This window comes from Gossypium hirsutum, chromosome D08 (assembly GCF_007990345.1).
Source record: "Gossypium hirsutum isolate 1008001.06 chromosome D08, Gossypium_hirsutum_v2.1, whole genome shotgun sequence".
NCBI lineage: Eukaryota > Viridiplantae > Streptophyta > Magnoliopsida > Malvales > Malvaceae > Gossypium > Gossypium hirsutum.
In genome coordinates, this window is record NC_053444.1 from 60,954,772 (window position 1) to 60,978,595 (window position 23,824).

General features: G+C 32.7%; 1 protein-coding gene, 1 long non-coding RNA gene and 1 pseudogene across 4 annotated transcripts; all 3 read left to right on the forward strand.

Moving 5' to 3' along the window:
* Positions 1–604: 604 nt before the first annotated feature.
* Positions 605–6,581, forward strand: LOC107936699 (probable copper-transporting ATPase HMA5). Its single transcript, XM_016869452.2, has 3 exons — positions 605–1,143; positions 3,613–5,013; positions 5,093–6,581. The coding sequence occupies exons 1-3, from the start codon at positions 853–855 to the stop codon at positions 6,365–6,367; spliced, it is 2,967 nt and encodes a 988-aa protein (XP_016724941.2). The 5' UTR covers positions 605–852; the 3' UTR covers positions 6,368–6,581.
* Positions 6,582–12,287: 5,706 nt separating this feature from the next.
* On the forward strand, positions 12,288–17,788 carry LOC107936700 (probable copper-transporting ATPase HMA5; annotated as a pseudogene).
* A 427-nt stretch (positions 17,789–18,215) lies between these two features.
* On the forward strand, positions 18,216–20,684 carry LOC107936681 (uncharacterized). Of its 3 annotated transcripts, XR_005916961.1 has the most exons (5): positions 18,224–18,495; positions 18,667–18,694; positions 19,120–19,291; positions 19,903–20,040; positions 20,217–20,684. It is a non-coding gene; the product is annotated as an uncharacterized lncRNA (long non-coding RNA). The 3 variants fall into 3 exon arrangements; XR_001694469.2 differs by lacking the exon at positions 18,667–18,694 and having other exon boundaries at positions 18,216–18,495; positions 19,691–20,040; XR_001694468.2 differs by lacking the exon at positions 18,667–18,694 and having other exon boundaries at positions 18,227–18,495.
* Positions 20,685–23,824: the final 3,140 nt, after the last annotated feature.

A 23,824-nucleotide genomic window follows, 5' to 3' on the forward strand; every position in this document is an offset into this window, starting at 1 on the left:
GATTCCCGGCCCAGGTCAAAATTTGGGATCTTAAATCAAAGATTCTATTTTTATTTTTATACAGAAAGTCAACCACGTTTGGGAAGGTATCATAACCCAAGATAAAGGTTAGTGTATATATATTTATATAAACTGCGTAAGTAGCCAAATTTCCGCCACTTTTATATTCATTTTAAGCTGGAGTTTTGGCGGTTCAAGCAACTATATATATACATACATGGCTATTTCTTACAGCTGAAGAAAACAGTTGAGGAGTCTCTATATATTTCACGTAAACTCCCTTTTCTATTTTCTTACCATTTTCCTAGAAAATTCTAAGCATTCATAACATAAACCAAGAAGTTCTTCATTTCCATTTTGGATTACAAGATATTACTTTCTTTTTTGCATCATACCGGCAGATTAGTTTCTTGTATACGTTAATTCCCTGGAATTAAGGATTTAGTTTAATTAATACGTATAGTATTTTTGTAACTAAAAAGAAAAGTTAACCCCAAAGATGGCTAAACCTCGTGAACTAGACTTTGACGTATGAGGTTAAGAAACACTATAAGGAAACAAAGTTCTTTTAAAAAGCCTTTCTTAGCTTTCGTTTTTTTCCCTAAATTATGGTAGAACATACCTCAAGCATACTCATGGCCAACTGACCTTATTTGAGGGGACACACCATCTACCCTTCCTCTATAAAATTTTGTTTATATTCATATTGCTTGGCCCCTCCGTTTCAACCTCCACTTGTCTATAGTCAAAATTAAATCATCCACGAATCCTCTCTTTTTTTCTCCTTTAAACTGATAAAACTACGTAACTCTATTTCTTTTACAGTATAATTAAGGGGCAAGAAGTTTGAAGATGGCGACGAAGTTGTTAGCTTTGGCATGCATAAGGAAGGAGAGTTATGGGGATTTGTCACCAAGGCCTCATTATCCATCGATGCCCAAATACCCGAAAGGGATTACGGCACAAGAAACGAGCTTGCAGGGATCAGAGGCGAAAGCTATGTTTTCAGTGATGGGGATGACATGTTCAGCCTGCGCTGGCTCCGTCGAGAAGGCTGTTAAGAGGCTTCCGGGAATTAAGGAAGCTGTTGTTGATGTTTTGAACAACAAGGCGCAAGTCATGTTCTACCCAAGTTTTGTTAACGTAAGTTTTTCCTTTTTTAGGTTCTTCGTTTCTCATTTCTTGAAAAATTTTCGGTTGTTTTTTAGATGAACAGATGGAGAAAAGTTTGATGATTGATTTGGGAATTTTGATCTTCATAAAAATTTCAAAACTTTTGAAGAAATCAACTCAAATTTTGTTCTTATCTAAGGAGTAAATGGATTAGATAAATAAACTTTAGGTAAACTACACTTAAGGTCACTAAGCTATTAATAAGTTTACATTTTGATCATTTAATTTTAAAAAGTTGCAAATTGGTCATTAAACTATTTGAAAATTTTCATTTAAATAAGCGGACTATTAAAAGTGCTACTGCATGACATTTTCTGTTCACATCGTCTGCACCAATCAAAGTTCTAATTCCCTTTCTCTTCTATATTTTGTTTTTCTTTTTCTTTTTTTGTATGAAACAACTTTAAATATCATAAATCTATGAACCAAAATTCAAACAACTTTCTCCTTCGATCTTCAACACTAACCGTCAAATCGACTTGAATCTAAGATATGTTCTTCTACTCATTGATGGGTACTAATCTATTGTACCGATCATTAAATCGTCACTTCAAGCTCACTAGTTAAACTTTAAAAATAAAACTTAACAGTTTAGCGATTTAAATAAAAATTTTCAAATTATTCAATATTGATTTTATAAAAAACATACTTCAATTAATTACAGATATTTTTTTTATCACATTTTAAAATTAAATAACTAAAACATAAAATTATTAAAAATTTAGTAGTTTACCTAAAACTTTAACGGGTCCGGATGTTCAAATTAATTGTCCCTGTTTTTTGTTTGTTTGTGCAGTGAAATGAATTGTTTTCACTAAGCAACAAAAAACCATATTTGGTTCTCTGCTTTTACAAGTTTGACTTTATTGCCTTTATTCCCACTTACCTTTGCTTGGGGAGGATAATGAAAAAACAACTTAAAGTAGGCATGACTATGAACCCTTTCCATTTTGACTTCCATTGATGCTTTACCTACAAATCTACAGGTTGCTGCAATTTGTTTTTGTGAATGGGGCCAGCATGGTCGTGAACCATGACTCCCCACCTTACGTTTATATACTTAAATCCCAAGTCTGTCCTCTACTACCACCCTTCAAATTTTAAGTCTATGACTCAATTTTGGCTGTGTTTAAAAAACCAATAAAAATTTCATAATTAAAAAATAAATAAAAGCATGAAGTGAATATGAATTGTCATTCAAACTATTATGTTTAAAAAATTAATGTTTTAGCTTATTCTGAAAGGTTAATGGTTGATTATGATTCTTTTTAAAAGATTGATGGTCAAATTTAGTTAAAAAATAAGAGTTAAATTAATAAATAAATATATAAACATTAAGAACTAAATTAATTATTATGCCAAAAAAATTAAAAATTTATCTTTTTTGGTTTCTCAATGCATTTAGTGGAATAAGCCTAATGACTAATCCTCCGTATTCTGGGAACAATCCTTCTTTATATTTTATTAGACATATATCTTAAGTTGATTGGAGTTAAAAGATCTTGAGAATATAAAAGCACCAACTATTAATTTCATCAAATACATCATCATTAAACTTTTATTATTAACTTTGAAAAGTAGGACCGACCATTTAACTATATATTAGATTACAATATATTCATTATGTGAGCAAAAAAATGATGTAAAAATATATTTATAAAAATTATATATAAAAATATTAATCAGATATTAAGAGTTATAGGTTTATGTCTCACCATGGTCTTTTTCTAGGTTAAATTGTTTTTTATATTAAATTTTTATATAAAAATATAAAAAGAGTAGCATCTAATTTCTATTATTTTTTAAATGAATATTTTCTTTAATAATTTTCAACTGAGTTGATTTTGAATTTATTTGTGTCACCAACTCTGTTAAGAGCTTAAATATAATAACTATAAATATAATATTTCAAATTATTTTATATGAGATTTTTTATATAAAAATATAAAAACACAAAACAAAAGCAACATTATACTAATATTTCGTATATTTTAAAAAATAATAATATTTTTTAATAAATTTTAATTGAATTGATGATGGATTAATTTGTGCAATTAACTCTGTTACAAGCTTAAATATACTATGTATAGATATGATATTTAACTTTTCAGTGAGGGAAAACTAAGGGAAAAAACTATACTAGTACGTCTATGCTTGCTGTTGTTTACTGTTGGATGGTAATTTCCAAATGACTAATAGGGTTGGACTGAAAGTTTTGCTACAGCTTTGCTCATTGTTACAGATGCAAAAAGATGTTACTTGATGGCGTTAAGTGAATGAAGTAGAGCTTAAAAATGTATCCCACTAATTGTTCTTGTAGTTCTATTAAAAGGTGCATGATTTAGCTCCTAACTTATTAGATGCATGTTGGACTTGAATCTGTCTTGTTCTTTTGTTTTTTTATGTTGAACAAGGTTTTAAAATATTAAACATTTATAGGAAGAGAGCATTCTTGAGGCCATTGAAGATGCTGGATTTCAAGCTGCATTGATTCAAGACGAGACCGACGATAAATTCGTTCAAGTCTGCCGGATTCGGATCAACGGAATGACATGCACTTCTTGTTCCTCCACTCTTGAAAATGCTTTACAGGCAGTTCCCGGTGTGCAAAAGGTCCAAGTGGCTTTAGCAACCGAAGAAGCACAGATTCATCATGATCCCAAAATCATAACCTACAATCAACTCATGCAGAAAATAGAAGAGACCGGATTCGGAGCCGTACTTGTTAGTACTGGAGAAGACATGAGCAAGATCAATCTCCGTATCAACGGTGTAAGGACGGTTAACTCGATGAGAATGCTTGAAAATTCCCTTCAAGCACTCCCTGGTGTTCAAGCTGTACAAACATCCCTTGAACTCAAAAAAATTGCAGTCTCATACAAACCAGATATGACAGGACCAAGAAACTTCATCAAAGTAATAGATTCAACAGGTAGTAGCAGGCGTTTTAAGGCAACGATATATCCCGAAGGCGAAGGTGCTGGAAGGGAATCTCATAGAAAGGAAGAAATTAAGCAGTACTTCAGATCCTTCCTATGGAGCTTGATTTTCACTACTCCTGTATTTTTAACCTCCATGGTTTTCATGTATATCCCTGGAATCAAACATGGATTGGACACCAAAGTAGTGAATATGTTAACTATAGGTGAAGTCATAAGATGGGTGCTATCAACTCCGGTTCAGTTCATAATAGGGAGACGGTTTTACACCGGTTCTTATAAAGCATTACGCCATGGGTCTGCAAATATGGATGTTTTAATCGCATTGGGGACTAATGCAGCTTACTTTTATTCTGTATACACTGTGATAAGAGCTGCTTCTTCTCCAGATTTTGAAGGTACTGATTTTTTTGAAACAAGTGCAATGCTTATCTCATTCATTTTACTTGGGAAGTATCTTGAGGTTCTAGCTAAAGGAAAAACATCAGAAGCCATTGCTAAGCTTATGAACCTTGCACCTGAGACGGCAATATTGTTGAGTTTAGATGAAGAAGGGAATGTGATAAGTGAAGAAGAAATCGATAGTCGATTGATACAAAAGAATGATATTATCAAAATCATACCTGGTGCAAAAGTAGCTTCAGATGGTTTTGTTTTGTGGGGACAAAGTCATATAAACGAAAGCATGATAACCGGAGAAGCACGACCGGTGGCAAAAAGGAAAGGCGATACGGTTATCGGAGGTACGGTTAATGAGAATGGAGTATTGCATATTAAAGCAACAAAGGTTGGTTCAGAAAGTGCACTTGCACAGATTGTTCGTCTTGTTGAATCTGCTCAAATGGCCAAAGCTCCTGTACAGAAGTTTGCTGATCGTATTTCCAAATATTTCGTGCCTCTGGTAAGTCAAGAGAGTCCTTTTAGGATTGTTTCCATAAAGTTGGTTTTAAGCTACTTGTTCTTGTTGTTGTCTTCAACAGGTGATCATGCTTTCATTTTCAACGTGGCTTGCATGGTTTTTAGCTGGAAAGCTCCATGGTTACCCTGAATCATGGATACCATCTTCAATGGATAGTTTCGAGCTGGCACTTCAGTTTGGAATCTCAGTGATGGTCATAGCTTGTCCATGTGCCTTGGGGCTTGCAACCCCTACTGCTGTTATGGTCGGTACCGGTGTCGGTGCATCTCTAGGTGTATTAATCAAAGGTGGTCAAGCATTGGAAGGTGCACATAAGGTAAATTGCATTGTATTCGACAAGACAGGAACTCTCACGGTCGGAAAGCCGGTCGTTGTTAACACAAGACTATTGAAAAACATGGTGTTACATGAATTCTACGAGCTTGTTGCTGCAACTGAGGTAAACAGTGAGCATCCCTTAGCCAAAGCCATTATCGAGTATGCCAAGAAGTTCAGAGAAGATGAAGAGAACCCTGCATGGCCAGAAGCACGTGACTTCGTCTCTATAACAGGACATGGAGTGAAAGCCATTGTTAGGAACAAGGAAGTAATTGTGGGAAACAAGAGCTTAATGTTGGAAAAAAACATTGTTATTCCAGTTGATGCTCAAGACATGTTAACCGAAACCGAATCAATGGCTCAAACCGGCATTTTAGTATCGATAGACGGTGAAGTAACGGGAGTTCTCGCCATATCCGATCCAGTGAAACCAGGTGCACAAGAAGTTATTTCCATTCTCAAGTCAATGAATGTAAGAAGCATCATGGTGACTGGTGATAATTGGGGAACTGCAAGTTCCATTGCTAGTCAAATTGGCATTGAAACTGTTGTTGCAGAAGCTAAACCTGAACAAAAAGCAGAGAAAGTAAAAGAGCTACAAGCGGAAGGTTATGCTGTGGCAATGGTAGGGGATGGCATCAATGATTCGCCGGCACTTGTAGCCGCCGATGTTGGTATGGCAATCGGTGCAGGAACAGATATTGCAATAGAGGCAGCTGATATAGTTCTGATGAAGAGTAACTTAGAGGATGTGATCACAGCCATACACCTTTCCAGGAAAACATTTTCTCGTATTCGCCTTAACTATATTTGGGCATTGGGGTATAATATACTTGGGATTCCAATAGCTGCAGGGGCTCTATTTCCATCAACTGGATTTCGCTTACCTCCATGGATTGCTGGAGCTGCCATGGCTGCTTCCTCTGTTAGTGTTGTTTGCTGCTCACTCTTGTTAAAGAATTACGAGAGACCCAAGAAGCTGGAAAACCTTGAGATTGGTGGAATACAGATTGAGTAATAGATGATGGGAGTTCTATATATCCACATATATATCTAAGCAGGTTTGTTATATATGTATATGTATAGGTTAGGGATGTGAAATTTGGCAAACTAAATAATAAAAGTATCATGAAAAGACTGGTTTCGCTAGGCTGCCAAGTTATGTACATATGTTTGATGGTATGATTTTCAGGATATAATTGTAATTTCAGAGTTAGGCGAGCTTTGCATAAGGATGAAAGTCTTTCTTTTTTTTTTCTCTTCTATAATACTAATTTTATCTGGTACGTGAGATATAATATATAATTAATAAAATATATTTAAATTATTAAAGTAGTAATAAAAATATATAAATATATTAATGCATGAAGTTTATTACGTTACATTCTATTAGTGTATGAGTTCATAATTTATTAGTAAAAGTACGAGGGAATAGTACTACATTTTGAACTCTTTACTAAAAAATAAGTGAATGAGTCCTTATGCATTTAGAAATGTACAAATTAACCCTTCCGTTAAATTTTATCTGTTAAATAATGATGTGAAACATTAAATACATGCTGAAAATTAATTTTTTATAGGTAAGTATAAAAATTGTCACCCACATTATATTTTGGTAACCCAACTATTAATTTCGATTTAGTCACTAAACTTTTCGAATTAAATATCTTACTCACTCTAAGCTTTTGTGATTTTTTTATTGGTCTAGTAACAAATTTAGCCCACCAATATTTACACATCTATCATTTTGATCCTAAATATAAAATATTCAACAAATTTAGCCATCAATGTTTACAAAATTTGTCATTTTAGTTCTAATTTAGAAAAAAATCAATGAATTTAGCCCTCAATATTACAAAATCTGTCAATTTAGCCCTAACTGTGAAAATTAAAAAATATATATTTTTTAAAAATTTCATTTTTTTCCCCTTTATAACCCATTGGCTAACTCATGTGAGATATTAAAATAAGAAAAAGAGTACCCTCTTTTAAGTCACTTGCAACAATTTCTTTTACTATAACTTAGACTTCACACTAGACCAAACCAATTAATTTGGAACTTGTCTTGAATAATCCCGAATGTAGAAGCCCAAATTTCCTCGGGCCTGCACCAAACAAACAGCCCACATAAACAAAAAATTAATAAACAGTCCATGACCCAAAACCCAAATTACACTCGGGGCCCATTACAAGCAAACCCAAATAAAACCCAAACCCGAATAGCCCAATACCCTTCAGCCCAAACCAATACCCAAGCTCGAAAACCAAAGTCAACTTAGGGTTTCAATGTCTGAAACCCTAAGCGCCGCCTGCTTCAGACCTTTGGTCTTCTACCGCCACCACCGCGCGTCTGCCACCACCATCACATCAACCGTCGCCCATCAACCTTGCAAAACAGAGAACACGCAAGCAACAAAATAATACAATAAAAATAGCATAAAAATAGAAGGGGATCGGCTATAAAAGGCCGGATTTCCCCTCTGTATTTTTTTCTTTTTTTTCAACGAGATCAATACAAAAAAAAAGCAGATTAAAGAAATAGAAAGGTTGATCCCAAAGTTTTTCTTTCTTGTTCTGTTCTTGCGCATTTTCTTTCACTGTTATTATTATTATTGTTTACTTATTTTCTTTATTCTTTTAAACTAAAAGAAAGTGAAAAGAAAAAGGGGGAGAGGGTACCTACCGGTTTCGAAAGCCTGTCGCCGGAACTCCTTTCCGGTGTTGGAATCGGACCGAGAGGGGTACGAAGGACCCCTCCTTTTTCATCTTTCCGGAACTAGAGGGGACAGATCTCTAGCAGGGTTTGAAGGTGGGGTTAAAAACCCAATTTTTGAAGGCGCCGACCACCGCCAGCGGTGGAGTTACGGCGACCTTTGGCCTGGAAGCCCGACGGTCGGACTTAAAGAGAGAAAGAACTGAGAGAGCTCTCTGTTTTAAAAATATATATATATAGAATAAGAATGTTTTTTTTTTGTTTTTTTGCTATTTATGCAGGCCACCATACGGCGCCGTTTTGAGCCTGAGCATTGTGGTCAAAACGACGCCGTTTCACCTAATACCCGTGACCCGGCCCGTTTGCCCTTAGGATCCGCGTGTTTCTGCGGTGAAGGGGTTATTTGCAGAAAGCCCTTCCTCTTTTGAGCTATGGTGCAATCAGGTCTTCATGGTTTTTGTAATTTTGGCCATATAATTTTTCGATTATTTTCTTTTAGTCCAGATTTTTAGAACACTGTGTTTGGGGCTGGGAATATTTCCCATTGGGTCCCTCATCCCCTAAGCGCATTTCATTTTAGCCCCGAGCCATCTTCGTTTATTTACGACTCTAACCCCTAAATTTCGATCCGTTTTTAATTCGGTCCTTAATCTATTTATTCATCATTTTTATTTTATTAAAAGAAGGAAACAAAGCAATTTTATTTAACACTTCATTTAATGTAATTTACATACTTTCGTTATTTATTTATTTTCCTTTTTGGTCAATATTACTTAGGTTTTATTTATTCATCTTTTTATTTGATCCTTTTATTGATTTTAACCGATTATCATTGCAACCTTATTCTATTATTTATTTGTTGCTTTCATGCGTTTTTAACATTTAGATTTATTAGCGTTGTTATTTCATTACTGCTATTGTGACATTATTACTTGCATTATTATTATTCATATATTGGCACTAATATTTGTTGGTTTTAATGTTGTATGTATATTTTAGGATGATGTATGTTATGTCATTATTACTATTATATTTGATGATTTATTATTTATTCTTTAAATATTCTATAAATATAGTTATCTTATGTTATTATCGTGCTTTACATTATATAAAGTAATTGTTTGCCTTCACATGATATTTGTATAAATTAAATTTATGTCTCGTTAAATATTATACTACCCTTTTTTACTTAAAATTCAAAAAGGAAAATTTTCAAAAATAAAATAACATTTTGCATTTAGAAACTCAAGAAAATCGTACCCTAATTTACGGGGTTCCGATTTTCTCGAAGATTTAAATACATGAGTCACTTCAAACCAAGTTTTAAATCTCACCGGGGATTAATATAAATTTTGTGTCCTAACTCACGGGACATAATCCTTTTATTAAAACCCGAGATAATCAAACTCTTCCAAAATAAAATTTTTTGACATTATTTCTCTTATCGGGAATTTTAGATATCGCGTCCTAACTTACGAGATGTGATTCTTTTCCTCGTATAACGTGAAAATATGCCCCTTTTTCCAAAAATTTTCCACATTTTAATATAAGGATTGCATTTTTAAAATTCCTCCAAGTTTTTTAATTTTCGACATTTAGACATTAACTAATCAACTAGGTATCAATTTTGGGCGTTACGAGGTTGCTGATCCTTCCTCGTACGTAACCGACTTCCAAACCCGTTTTTTTGAATTTCATGGACCAAACTCGTTGTTTTAATAAAACTAAATCGTTTATTAAAAACAATTTGTTTTCAAGGTGACCCGATCACACCTCATCAAAAAGGATTGGTGGTGACTCCCGTCTTCGTTTTCATTTTTTAAAACTCAAGTCGACCCCGTTTTCAAACAAAAAATGGTGTCAACACCGAACATATAACGTTTTTAATGCCTTATTTTCTTTTGGATCTTAAATTATTGTGCTTTATATCAAATTTTTAGAGTTTTTTTGCAATTGAGTTGAAAGATGGTACTCTTTTTTCTTATTTTAATATCTCACATAGATTTGCTGATGGGTTATAAAGGGCTAAAAATGAATTGATTTTTTAAAAATATTTTTAAAATTTTAGAGTTAGGACTAAATTGACAAATTTTATAAATGTTGAGGGTCAAATTTAATGAATTTTTAGAATTAGAACTAAAATGAAAAATTTTGTAAACATTGAGGGCTAAATTTGTTAAATTTTTTTATATTTAAGATCAAAATGATAGAACGTGTAAACATCATAGAGCTAATTTTGCTATTAGACTAATAAAAAAAAAGCCCACATTAACTCAAAGTGATGGAAATATTTAATTTCGAAAAGCTTGGTGATTAAATAAAAAAAAATTAATAGTTGGGTCACTAAAATAGAACGAAAGGCATAATTTGGTAACTATTTTTGTAGTTTACCCATAAAAAATAATTTTCAGCATGAATTTAACGTTCCACATAATCATTTAACTGATAAAATTTATGAGAGGAACTAATTTGCACATTTCAAAATGTATAATAACTTTTTTTTTTTAATAGATGAGATGAAATGCAATCACATGATGCCTAATACTTTTACCTAATTTATCTTATAAACTGAAATTTAAGTTATTTTTAAAAGAGCCTTGCCTAAGTTATGTTTTTCTAAACTGAGATACTGTATTTGTCCAAAACCTCGGATTCTCTTCTCTCTCTTTTCTGTTAGCATTCTTTTCTTTTCTTTTTTTCTGGGATTTCATCATTTATCCTAAGCACTCAAATTCCTTAGTATGCAATCATACAAAAAAAATATAACATGTTGAAAATAAAATAAGTTTAAACTACTCATCATTGATATTATGAAAAATAAATATAAATATTTTAAAAATTAAATATAAGTAAACAAAATGTATGGAATTAATTTGGAAATATGTTTTTTATAAGGAATTTATCTTAAATTAAAATTTTCCATTCCAAATTACAGCGTAAGTAGCCAAATTTCCGCCATTTTTATATTCATTTTAAGCTGGAGTTCTGGCTATTTCTTATAGCGGAAGAAAACAGTCTGTGAAATATCAGTCCTTTTTTCCTAGAAAGTTGTAAGCATTCATAACATTAGTTTCACAGTGCATACCAAATATATATGAAGTTTTATTTCATTAATAAAACTGTAAAACCAAATCAATTTTTCCCTTTTTTAATTTATATTTATCATAATACAAAAAAGTAATAATATTACCGAAATGTTGCAAATTTTACCAAATTAATATATTCAGATAAAAAGCTGGTAATGAATATGAAAACCTTAATTTTACTATTTCACGATTAATTTCCATATAAATATATGTTATATAAATATTTAAACTCATTGATACTGTGAAAAATAAATATAACATGTAAACTATTGAATTAATGGAAATATATTTTTATAAATTACTTTTTTTCATTCCAAATTTGTCGAGATATCAACAAATTAAAGATAAGGAAATTTTTGTACAAATTTGTTTCTATATTTTTATGGGGAATTTTAAATCAGTTACACAGGGTAGATTATTATCCATTTATAAATTATGCCATATAATAGAATTGATTCCTTTTTTGTAACCTCATATTATTATTATTATTATAATATATATATATGGAAAATATTTGTTGCTTGTCGGTGGAGTTTTTAGACTTCAAATGTAATGTGAGGGAGTTGATAAGTGTCTTGTAGGGTATATTAGATAGGCTCTAAGTCTTTGTACTCCTCGAATATTTGGAATTCAGTCCCCTTAATTTTATTATAAGAAATTTAATCCATTTACTTTTTAGATTTAAAAAAACAAATTGAATTGTTGACACCTTTAAGTTTCTTTTGTTAAATTTAAGATCATTATATCGACATTATTTTAATTACATGGCTACTAAGTAAATTTTTTTTAAAAATTTCAAAATGTCATACCAATAAATTTAATAAAAAAATTAAAATATTGGATTTGAATTTGAAATATGAAAAATAAAATAGTTAAATTTCAGAAAATAAAAGTATAAAGAATAAATTTTAAACTTATGAAACTATTTTAACAAATTTTAAACCCAATTGAGAAATGGGCAAAGCGCAAAATGTTCCGTTCACACGCCCAAAAGTACAGAACAAGGGGACGTAGCCCTGATGCGCGTATGAAAATTCCACGTTGTAAAATTTGCCTTCACGGTCCCCACACGACGTTTTGACCGTCTTCTCAAAATCCTATAAAGTACGCTGCATGGTTCCCTTTTCAACTTGTATTAACCTCGTTTGAGAAATAAATAAACTAACTCTTGATATAGTTCCTCTGCTTTTGCTTCTCTTATACTGAGTTCCAAGCAAAACCCTTTTTTTTTGTTTTTCGTCTGATTTCGCTAAGGTCTTCTTTGGGTAGTTTGAGATTTGAGTTATTCATCATACTATGGCTTCTCAATCTTCTAAGCGATCAGTTCATGATTTCACTGTTAAGGTTGGTTTTGGGTTCAATTCATTTTTATACCCCCATAGGTTAAATTTAATTTGTCTTTCATTTATCTCACTGGGTTTTGTTTTTGTATTTTGGCTGTTCAGGATGCAAGAGGGAATGATGTTGATTTGGCAAGAAGTTTGAAGATGGGGACGAAGTTGTTAGCTTTGGCATGCATAAGGAAGGAGAGTTATGGGGATTTGTCACCAAGGCCTCATTATCCATCGATGCCCAAATACCCAAAAGGGGTTACGTCACAAGAAACGAGCTTGCAGGGATCAGAGGCGAAAGCTATGTTTTCAGTGATGGGGATGACATGTTCAGCCTGCGCTGGCTCCGTCGAGGGCTATTAAGAGGCTTCCGGGAGTTAAGGAAGCTGTTGTTGATGTTTTGAACAACAAGGCGCAAGTCATGTTCTACCCAAGTTTTGTTAACGTAAGTTTCTCTTTTTTTAGGGTTCTTTGTTTCTCATTAATTTGTTGAAAAATTTCGGTTGCTTTTTAGATGAACAGATTGATAGTTTGATCTTCATAAAAATTTCAAAACTTTTAAAGAAATCATGGATGCCATAACTCAAATTTTGGTCTTATCTTAATAAATTTTAGGTAAATTTTACTCAGGTTATATTAAACTATTAGTAAATTACACTCAAGTCTGTCCTCTACTACAACCCTTCAAAATTTATGTCTATGGCTCAATTTTGGCTTCTCACATTGTCAACCCAATGATTAGGTTATTTATATATTTGATGAATTTAACTTTTATCATTACCCTTTTGAATAAAGGGTAATGTTAACTAAAAATTAAATTTTTTAATGATAATAGTGTGGCAATTTGTATGGTAATTTATGTATACTTCATGTTGACATGACATTATTTATATGTCACATTAAAAAATAATTTTAAAACTATAAAAGTATTCAAAAAATTAAAAAAAACAATAAAAGAGTTTATAAATTTTTTTTAAAAAAAAGGCATGAAATGGATATGAATTGTTATGTTTAAAAATTTAATGTTTTGATTAGTATTTCTGTTTAAAAATAGAAGTCTGACTTTTTGTTTTGAAAGGTTGATGGTTGAATATGATTCTTTTTAAAAGGTTGAGGATCAAGTTTAGCTAAAATGATAAGAGTTAAATTGATAAAAGATTTAAACATTAAGTATTAAATTTATCATTATGCTAAAAAATTAAAGACCTAATTTTTTTTATTTTTCATTGTATTTACTAGAACCAACCTAGTGACTAATTTTCTGTATTTTATGATCAATTTTTACTTATAATTAGTTAGGCATGAGTTGATTGGACTTAAAAACATAAAAGAAACAACTTTTAATTTCATCAAATACATCATCATTAAACTTTTATTATTAACTTTGAAAAGTAGGACCCACCATCTGACTATGTGGAAAATAACTATATATATATATATTATATTCTTTTACAACTATGACTATTTTTAAAGATATTTAACATTCGAACAATAAGTTACGATTTTAGATTTACGTATAATTTATAATTTCGAAAATAATGATAGTTAAAATTACAATAGCCAAGTGAGCTTTTGAGGAGTGAACTAGTTATTTTAAAAAAGATAAATTCTTCATTTGCTTATTTACTGTATTAAACAAAGAAAAACTCAATTAGTGATACATGTCGAAAAATAATTTAAAATTAAAATATAATTTTAAAAAATTAAATTAAAAAATTACCTATATATTCTTTTTTTTTCAATTTAACGATTTTGATATTATTGTAATTTCACTAATTAAGTTAGTATCATTTGATTTGTGACAATAAATTCAGTCAAAAATTTTATTATATTACTAGAAGAGTAAAAAAATATGTAAATATATATTTATAAAAAATATATATATAAAATATTAATGAGTTTTTGAGAGTTCTAGGTTCATGTCTCACCATGTTTGGGTTTCCTTCTAAGTTAAATTGTTTTTTATATTAAATTTTTATATAAAAATATAAAATGAAAGTGGCATCTAGTATATATTATTTTTTAAATGAATACTTTTTAATAACTTTTCAAGTTGATGGTCGGTTGGTTGATTCGTGTTATTAACTCTATTAAATATTTAAATATAATAACTATATATATAATATTTTAAATTATTTTTATATAAAAATATATAAAAATCATCATTTTAATAACACTTCGTATTTTCTTTTTAAATAATAATATTTTGCCATTTAACTCTGTCTGTCATAAGCTTATACATATAGATATAATATTTAACTTTTACATGAGGGAAAGCTAAGGGGAAAAAATATACTTGTACGTCAAGAACTATGCTTTATGTTGTTTACCGTCGGGTGGTAATTTCCAAATGACTGATAGGGTTGGACTGAAAGTTTTGCTACAGCTTTGCTCATCGTTTCAGATGCAAAAAGATGTTACTTGATGACGTTAAGTGAATGAAGTAGAGTTTAAAAATGTATCCCACTAATTGTTCTTGTAGTTCTATTAAAAGGTGCAGGATTTAGCTCCTAACTTATTAGATGCATGTTGGACTTGAATCTGTCTTGTTCTTTTGTGTTTTTATGTTGAACAAGGTTTTGAAATATTAAACATTTATAGGAAGAGAGCATTCGTGAGGCCATTTGAAGATGCTGGATTTCAAGCTGCATTGATTCAAGACGAGACCGACGATAAATCCGTTCAAGTCTGCCGGATTCGGATCAACGGAATGACATGCACTTCTTGTTCCTCCACTCTTGAAAATGCTTTGCAGGCAGTTCCCGGTGTGCGAAAGGTCCAAGTAGCTTTAGCAACCGAAGAAGCACAGATTCATCATGATCCCAAAATCATAACCTACAATCAATTCATGGAGAAAATAGAAGAGGCCGGTTTCGGAGCCGTACTTGTTAGTACTGGAGAAGACATGAGCAAGATCAATCTCCGTATCGACGGTGTAAGGACGGTTAACTCGATGAGAATGCTAGAAAATTCCCTTCCATCACTCCCTGGTGTACAAGCTGTACGAACATCCCCTGAACGCTAAACAATTGCAGTCTCATACAAACCAGATATGACAGGACCAAGAAACTTCATCAAAGTAATAGATTCAACAGGTAGTAGCAGGCGTTTTAAGGCAACGATAGATCCCGAAGGCGAAGGTGCTGGAAGGGAATCTCATAGAAAGGAAGAAATTAAGCAGTACTTCAGATCCTTCCTATGGAGCTTGATTTTCACTACTCCTGTATTTTTAACCTCCATGGTTTTCATGTATATCCCTGGAATCAAACATGGATTGGACACCAAAGTAGTGAATATGTTAACTATAGGTGAAGTCATAAGATGGGTGCTATCGACTCCGGTTCAGTTCCTAATAGGGAGACGGTTTTACACCGGTTCTTATAAAGCATTACGCCATGGGTCTGCAAATATGGATGTTTTAATCGCATTGGGGACTAATGCAGCTTACTTTTATTCTGTATACACTGTGATAAGAGCTGCTTCTTCTCCAGATTTTGAAGGTACTGATTTTTTTGAAACAAGTGCAATGCTTATCTCATTCATTTTACAAGCGCAAAAAGGAATGGCGATACGGTTATCGGAGGTACGGTTAATGAGAATGGAGTATTGCATATTAAAGCAACAAAGGTTGGTTCAGAAAGTGCACTTGCACAGATTGTTCGTCTTGTTGAATCTGCTCAAATGGCCAAAGCTCCTGTACAGAAGTTTGCTGATCGTATTTCCAAATATTTCGTGCCTCTGGTAAGTCAAGAGAGTCCTTTTAGGATTGTTTCCATAAAGTTGGTTTTAAGCTACTTGTTCTTGTTGTTGTCTTCAACAGGTGATCATGCTTTCATTTTCAACGTGGCTTGCATGGTTTTTAGCCGGAAAGCTCCATGGTTACCCTGAATCATGGATACCATCTTCAATGGATAGTTTCGAGCTGGCACTTCAGTTTGGAATCTCAGTGATGGTCATAGCTTGTCCATGTGCCTTGGGGCTTGCAACCCCTACTGCTGTTATGGTCGGTACCGGTGTCGGTGCATCTCTAGGTGTATTAATCAAAGATGGTCAAGCATTGGAAGGTGCACATAAGGTAAATTGCATTGTATTCGACAAGACAGGAACTCTCACGGTCGGAAAGCCGGTCGTTGTTAACACAAGACTATTGAAAAACATGGTGTTACATGAATTCTACGAGCTTGTTGCCGCAACTGAGGTAAACAGTGAGCATCCCTTAACCAAAGCCATTATCGAGTACGCCAAGAAGTTCAGAGAAGATGAAGAGAACCCTGCATGGCCAGAAGCACGTGACTTCGTCTCTATAACAGGACATGGAGTGAAAGCCATTGTTAGGAACAAGGAAGTAATTGTGGGAAACAAGAGCTTAATGTTGGAAAACAACATTGTTATTCCAGTTGATGCTCAAGACATGTTAACCGAAACCGAATCGATGGCTCAAACCGGCATTTTAGTATCAATAGACGGTGAAGTAAAGGGAGTTCTCGCCATATCCGATCCAGTGAAACCAGGTGCACAAGAAGTTATTTCAATTCTCAAGTCAATGAATGTAAGAAGCATCATGGTGACTGGTGATAACTGGAGAACTGCAAGTTCCATTGCTAGTCAATTTGGCATTGAAACTGTTGTTGCAGAAGCTAAACCTGAACAAAAAGCAGAGAAAGTAAAAGAGTTACAAGCGGAAGGTTATGCTGTGGCAATGGTAGGGGATGGCATCAATGATTCGCCGGCACTTGTAGCCGCCGATGTCGGTATGGCAATCGGTGCAGGAACAGATATTGCAATAGAGGCAGCTGATATAGTTCTGATGAAGAGTAACTTAGATGATGTGATCACAGCCATACACCTTTCCAGGAAAACATTTTCTCGTATTCGCCTTAACTATATTTGGGCATTGGGGTATAATATACTTGGGATTCCAATAGCTGCAGGGGCTCTATTTCCATCAACTGGATTTCGTTTACCTCCATGGATTGCTGGAGCTGCCATGGCTGCTTCCTCTGTTAGTGTTGTTTGCTGCTCACTCTTGTTAAAGAATTACGAGAGACCCAAGAAGCTGGAAAACCTTGAGATTGGTGGAATACAGATTGAGTAATAGATGATGGGAGTTCTATATATCCACATATATATCTATGCAGGTTTGTTATATATGTATATGTATAGGTTAGGGATGTGAAATTTGGCAAACTAAATAATAAAAGTATCATGAAAAGACTGGTTTCGCTAGGCTGCCAAGTTATGTACATATGTTTGATGTTATGATTTTCAGGATATAATTGTAATTTCAAAGTTAGGCGAGCTTTGCATGAGGATGAAAGTCTTTCATTTTTTTCTCTTCTATAACACTAATTTTATCTCGTACGTGAGATCTAATATATAATTAATATAATATATTTAAATTATTAAAATATTAATAAAAATATTTTATTAAATTAATGCTAAAAATATTTATAATTGGAATATCAAAACTTGAGTTCTATAACAAATTAAAATTTATAATAGCATAAATCATTTATTATTTAAATAATCGATTGAATCGTAACTCTATCAATATTTGCATTATATCCGTTCTAGACATATCAGAATATTATTATTGATAAATTTAAACTTATTTAATTATATAATAAACATCAATAGAATTTCGATCAGTTAGTAAATTAGGAAATAATTTACATAAAGAATTTTTATGTAGAACTAAAAATGTATATTGGCTATATATATAGAAATAATATTTTATATATTATTAGTGTCCATCAGCATTGTCAGGACTAATGGTAGAAGAGACGCTGTTACTTTCGCCTCTATTTTGGAAGCTCTGTCCCCTCTCCAGAAGTTCTCATTTTTAGCCCCTCTTTTACTTTCTTTTTTTTTGTACCAATAACTTTCTTAACATGGAATGTGAAATATTTGTGTAATTTACATTCTTTTTGCTCAATTCCCTTTCTGGGTTGCCGAATAAAATTGGATAATCCAATTTCTGTTTCAAGGTTCATCCACGGGATTTCATGATGTTATGGTACGCCCCTTTTATCTTCTATTTTTTCTTTTGCTTTCCTATTTTTCTTTACATTTCTCTTTGATTTAGCGGGTTTCTCTTTGATTCATATGATTGTTTGATCATATAATGTTGCTTCGAGTTTAGTTCTTGATTCTAACTATTTGTTTTCTCTCCGTCATTTTCCTTTAGGAGGTAATCAAGTCAGTGAAAATATTAGGTATGATTGTGCCTATTACTTTGGCTCTAATTGCTAGAAACTAAGCTTTGTAAAGCTGGATTATTTTAGAGTTATAAGATTGTTTTTAGGAGTGCTGAGAGTTTAGCATGCTATCGTCCATCTTAAATACTTGTAGCGGAGGGCACTTTAGGAGATTATTGAGGAATCAATAAATTTGTTAATGTTAAGGTGAACTTTTCGCTGATGATTTGATGGTTGGGATAATTGATGAAGCCATGAAAAAAAACCCACATGCCAAAAAAGTTCTATTTTAGATGGTTTTTCAATGACCGTGGTTCAGGCACAAAAGGTGCTTTCCTTTTAATGTCACATACTAATATCCCTTGCAGTTTTTTTTCCCTTTTTGAATATTATGTTGGCTTTGATACTTCTTGGGCTTTAACCATGTTTGTTATCTTGCATAGACAGCTTCATGAGATGCCTTAGAAGCTACTAACTAAGATTGACAAGGTGTTGAACTTTGCAACCGACGATTCCTTTTTTGAGGAGAGGATCACTGGTTGTTGGATTGATCCTTCTAGTGGTTGAATCTAGCCCACGAAATTTGCATCTTCCAAAGTTCTCGGTGTTGATGATGTAGGTTTCCTTTTACTATACTTTTGATTCATCTTTTCTATTACTAAATGATCATTGATATTAAGTTGCAAGCTTCATTGCATTAGACACATGGGCTAATTTGTTAAACTAACTGTGACATTCGTCAACGCCCTTATGCTATTGTCAGTGTTTGCAAATTATACTGAACGCATTGAAAAAATATAGAACTTGCATTCTCTTTAGGACAATTAGAGTTCTTACTCAGTTTTCTTAAATAATGTCTACACAAACTTGCTGCCTTTGCACCATTGGAAATGAATTAAAGCTAGATGCTCTTGAGATATAGATATTTGAATTGTGCATGATTGTTTGATTGACATACTTCTGTCTGCTTTGACCCTGCTTGTTTGTGTAACTAAGTCCACCTTCAAACTGTAGGAGATTGATTGTTGGCTCAAACAAAGCTGAAACTTGTTTGACAATTGATGGTGTTGTCTAAGCAAACTTAATGTGTCCTTAAAAAAAAGCACTGTCATGTGGTGACATACTGCCTAAGTTCGGTTTCCCTGTACATAAATCAGATTTTGAGATTGATCATATATCTTGAATTGAGGTTATCTTGAAGATGTTCGTGCTCTTATTGGTGACAGTGTGGAGTAGATGCCCATGCAATTGATAGGGTGCTTCTTTGATCTTCCAAGCCTTCTCTATACGCAAATATCAACTGCAATGCGCTATCTACCGCTGTCATTTGTAGACAGACCTCTATTGTTAGATCACTTTTCTAGGTAAGATTCTCAGAACATAGTCAATCATGACCCGTAGCTTCCCACTAGAATATTTTTTGAATTTGCCCTCTTTGTTACATGGGATTTAAATTGCTATATATGTATAAGCTTCTGAATCAAGTTGTTGCTTGTTTACTTATCTGCGGAGTGTTCTTAAATGGCATTACTATGATCAGGCTGGCATCAAGATGGACTTAAAGGTGAGAGTTGGATCCTGGTCTTGATGCTGCGAAGTGGATATTCATGTAGTGGCAAACTCAACTTGCAGAGCCACAAGCTCACTTGAAGCTGGGAACTCATCTAAAGCTGCGAGCTCATCCAAAGACGCGAGCTCAACTCAAGTTGCGAGCACGTTAAAGTGTGAGTTGTTAAGGTTTTTAGTGAACCCCGAGTTAAAATGCAAGCAGGGTTCACATATGCTGATGTCGATGTTTTGTTTAGTCTGTTTGTTTGAGATTACTTGTTAAAGCAAGCAGAGTTAGTATTGATTTGATGTTTTTAAGTACTGATTTACCTAATCAGTTTGTGTGCAAGTTTTATCTTTGCATTTTCAAGGTGATTTAGTGGGATTTGTTGATTATTTGTAACCACTATACCTATATATTGTAATTCATGTGGAATGAGAGGATGATGAGAATTTGATAGCAATTCATAAAAAATTGTTAAGTATTTTCCTTGTTTTCTCTCTATTTTTAATTGTTTTGTTCTCTCATCTTCTCAAAACACCAATAATTGGTATCAGAGCCTAAGTTTTTGAGGGCCTTGTGTGTGTTTTTCTTGTTGAAAAGAGTGTTGATTGTATCTTGTTTGTATTGCAATGTCATCTGAAAGTGTTACACCATTTCCACCTCTTATCTTTGCTGGAGAGAATTACCATTTTTGGGTAGTGAAGGCGAAAACATATCTACAGGCATATGACTTGTGGGAAGTTGTTGATTCAGACAAAGAACCACTACCTTTGCGAGCTAATCTAACTATAGCTCAAATTAAACAGCACAGTGATAAAGTTGCTAAAAAGTATAAGGCTTTGTTCTACCTTCAAAATAGTGTGTCTAATGCTATTTTCATAAGAATCATGGCTTGTGAAACTTCAAAACAAGCCTGGGATAAGTTAAAGGAGGAGCTCCAAGGGATTGAGAAGACAAGGCAGCAACAACTTTTGAATTTGAGGAGAGACTTTGAGAACCTAAAGATAAAGGAAACTAGAACAATCAAACAGTATGCAGACATGATCATATCCATTGTCAACAACATAAGGCTGCTTGGCGATTAGTTTAGCGATTAAAATGTTGTTGAAAAAGTCATCATAACATTGCCAGAGAAGTATGAGTCCAAGATCTCATCCTTGGAAGACTCGAGAGACTTGACAACAATCTCTCTTTAGAGCTCATAAATGCTCTATATGTACAGAAACAAAAAAAGAGCGAGCAAAGAAAAGGGTCACGCAAAAGGTGCTTACCAAGCAAGGAACAAGGAGAGTCCATGTTCTTCAAGAAATAAAGGCAAGAAGAAATGGAATCAAACAAAAGAAAGGCCAAAAAGAGATGGTGAGAAGAAAAAGTATCCACCATGCTCTAATTGCAAGAAAATAAGTCATTCAGAAAAGTTTTGTTAGACCAAACCTCGTGTGTAGTGTAAAAACTATAAGCAATTTGGCCATGATGTTATAATTTGCAAAAACAAAGTGCAGCAGCAACAATAGCAGTCTAATCAAGCTCAAGCTGCTGATGAAAATCAAGCTCAGGAGGAGCTCGCATTCACTGCTTCATGCTTTGCAATCAACAACCAAGACAAGAAAAATTGGTTGATTGACAGTGGTCGCACAAAGCATATGGTTTCAGATGAAATCATGTTCAAGGAGATTGACATAACCTTTAGTTCGAGAATTAGAGTTGGAAATGACCAGATCATTGAACCTAAGGGAAAAGGAGATGTTCAGGTTGGCACTCCAACAAGTACAAAAGTTATTACTGATGTTCTTTTTGTACCTGATATAGATCAAAACTTGCTCAGTGTTGGTCAGCTTGGTGAAAAGAATTATTCTGTTATTTTTTAAAAGAATAAATGTGTTGTATCTGATTCAACTGATCATAAGCTTATATCAGTTAAAATGAGTGATAGAAGCTTTGTTCTAAATTGGAACTTGATTTCCTTTAAAGCCTATTCTAGTTCAACTGATGGTACTAACTTGTGGCACAAAAGACTGGGGCATGTCAGTTACAAATCGCTTGATATGTTGTATAAGCATGGTTTGGTTAAGAACATGTCTGAAGTTGCTAAGCAAACTATAGTGTCCGAAGTATGTCAGTTTGGGAAGCAAGCAATACTTTCATTTCCTGTCAATAAGGCATGGCAAGCTATTGAGAAGCTACATCTAATTCACACTAATGTATATGGACTAATGAAGACTGCATCACTTAGCAATAGTAGGTACTTCATTTTGTTTATTGATGATTACACTAGATATTGTTGGGTGTATTTTTTGAAGGCCAAGTCTGAAGTTTCTGAAGTCTTTTGGAAGTTCAAAGTTGCTGTTAAAAACCATGTTTGCTGCAAGCTAAGAATACTCAGGTCAGATAATGAGACTGAGTACACTTCTAAGAAGTTTCAATAGTTTTACAAAGATGCTAGTGTATGTGAAAGAAATAATATAACGATTATGGATATGTCAAGATGTTTGTTGTTAGTGAAGAAGCTACCAAACAAGCTGTGGGCTAAAGCTACGAACACCTCTATTTATTTGCTCAACAGATTGCCAACAAAAGTTGTGAAGTATATGACACCTATTGAAGGATGGTTTGGATTCAAGCCATTAGTGTCACACCTTAAGATATTTGATTGCTTATGCTACGCACTTATTCATACTATTAAAAGGAATAAGGTGGAAAGAAGAGTACAACCAAATATCTTTGTTGGTTGGGTGGGCCTTGTTTCCTTTTCTTTGTATAATATTTTAGAATCCATCCTCTCTTTATACATTGCAGAAATTGCAACTTTCGTCGCCCATCAATTCTTTTTTTTCGTAGCCTGGTTATCTGGATTGAAGGGGAATTTTGATGTGCTGTTGTTACCTATGCCAATTCAAGAATGGGTAATGTATTGTTCGCCTGAAACACAAGATGGAACCTTCAGTGAGTTACACTTTTTCAAGAAGTTGACAAGTGTCTTATAAAAGTATGATAAAATATTAAAAAAATAAATATTTTTAAAAAATAGACATATGGCAATTTTTTAAGGTTATTTGTAGAATAAAAAAAGTATATTGTGTGTATCAAATATAACCCATATTATATATATAAGTGTGAATTTTAATTTTTTTTAAATTAATAAAGTTATGCTATTTAACTATTTAATTTTATTATTCAATTTAATTAATATTTATAAATGGAGTTAACATGATATCAATCTACTCCAAGATTAATAAAATTTAAATATAAAACTTTAATTTATTTATTTAAAATTTCAATTTGATAATTACTCTCTTTTAAAATAAAATAATTTAATTTAATTAGAATGTAGTGCTTAATCTACAATGAAATCATTAAGGTTTTTTTTTTTTTGAGGAAATTAAATATAAGTTTTAGACTTTTAAATTAATTGTTTTGATAAAATTTGTTAGGAGAATATTTTTCAATATTTAATAATTTACGGATAAAATTAAAATAAATAAATGTATGAAGGAATGATTATATATAATTTTAAAATTTTTACAAAATCTATTAATATAAAATTATAATAGATTTTTTAAATAAAATAACATATTCTTTTAAGAGAATATTGTAAT

What these genes read in the sequence shown, in the direction of transcription:
- LOC107936699 (XM_016869452.2), top strand. Translation starts at nt 853, where the DNA reads ATGGCGACGAAGTTGTTAGCTTTGGCATGCATAAGGAAGGAGAGTTAT. An exon ending in TCTACCCAAGTTTTGTTAAC is followed by an intron (nt 1,144 to 3,612) that starts GTAAGTTTTTCC and finishes AAACATTTATAG; the next exon opens with GAAGAGAGCATTCTTGAGGC. An exon ending in CCAAATATTTCGTGCCTCTG is followed by an intron (nt 5,014 to 5,092) that starts GTAAGTCAAGAG and finishes TGTCTTCAACAG; the next exon opens with GTGATCATGCTTTCATTTTC.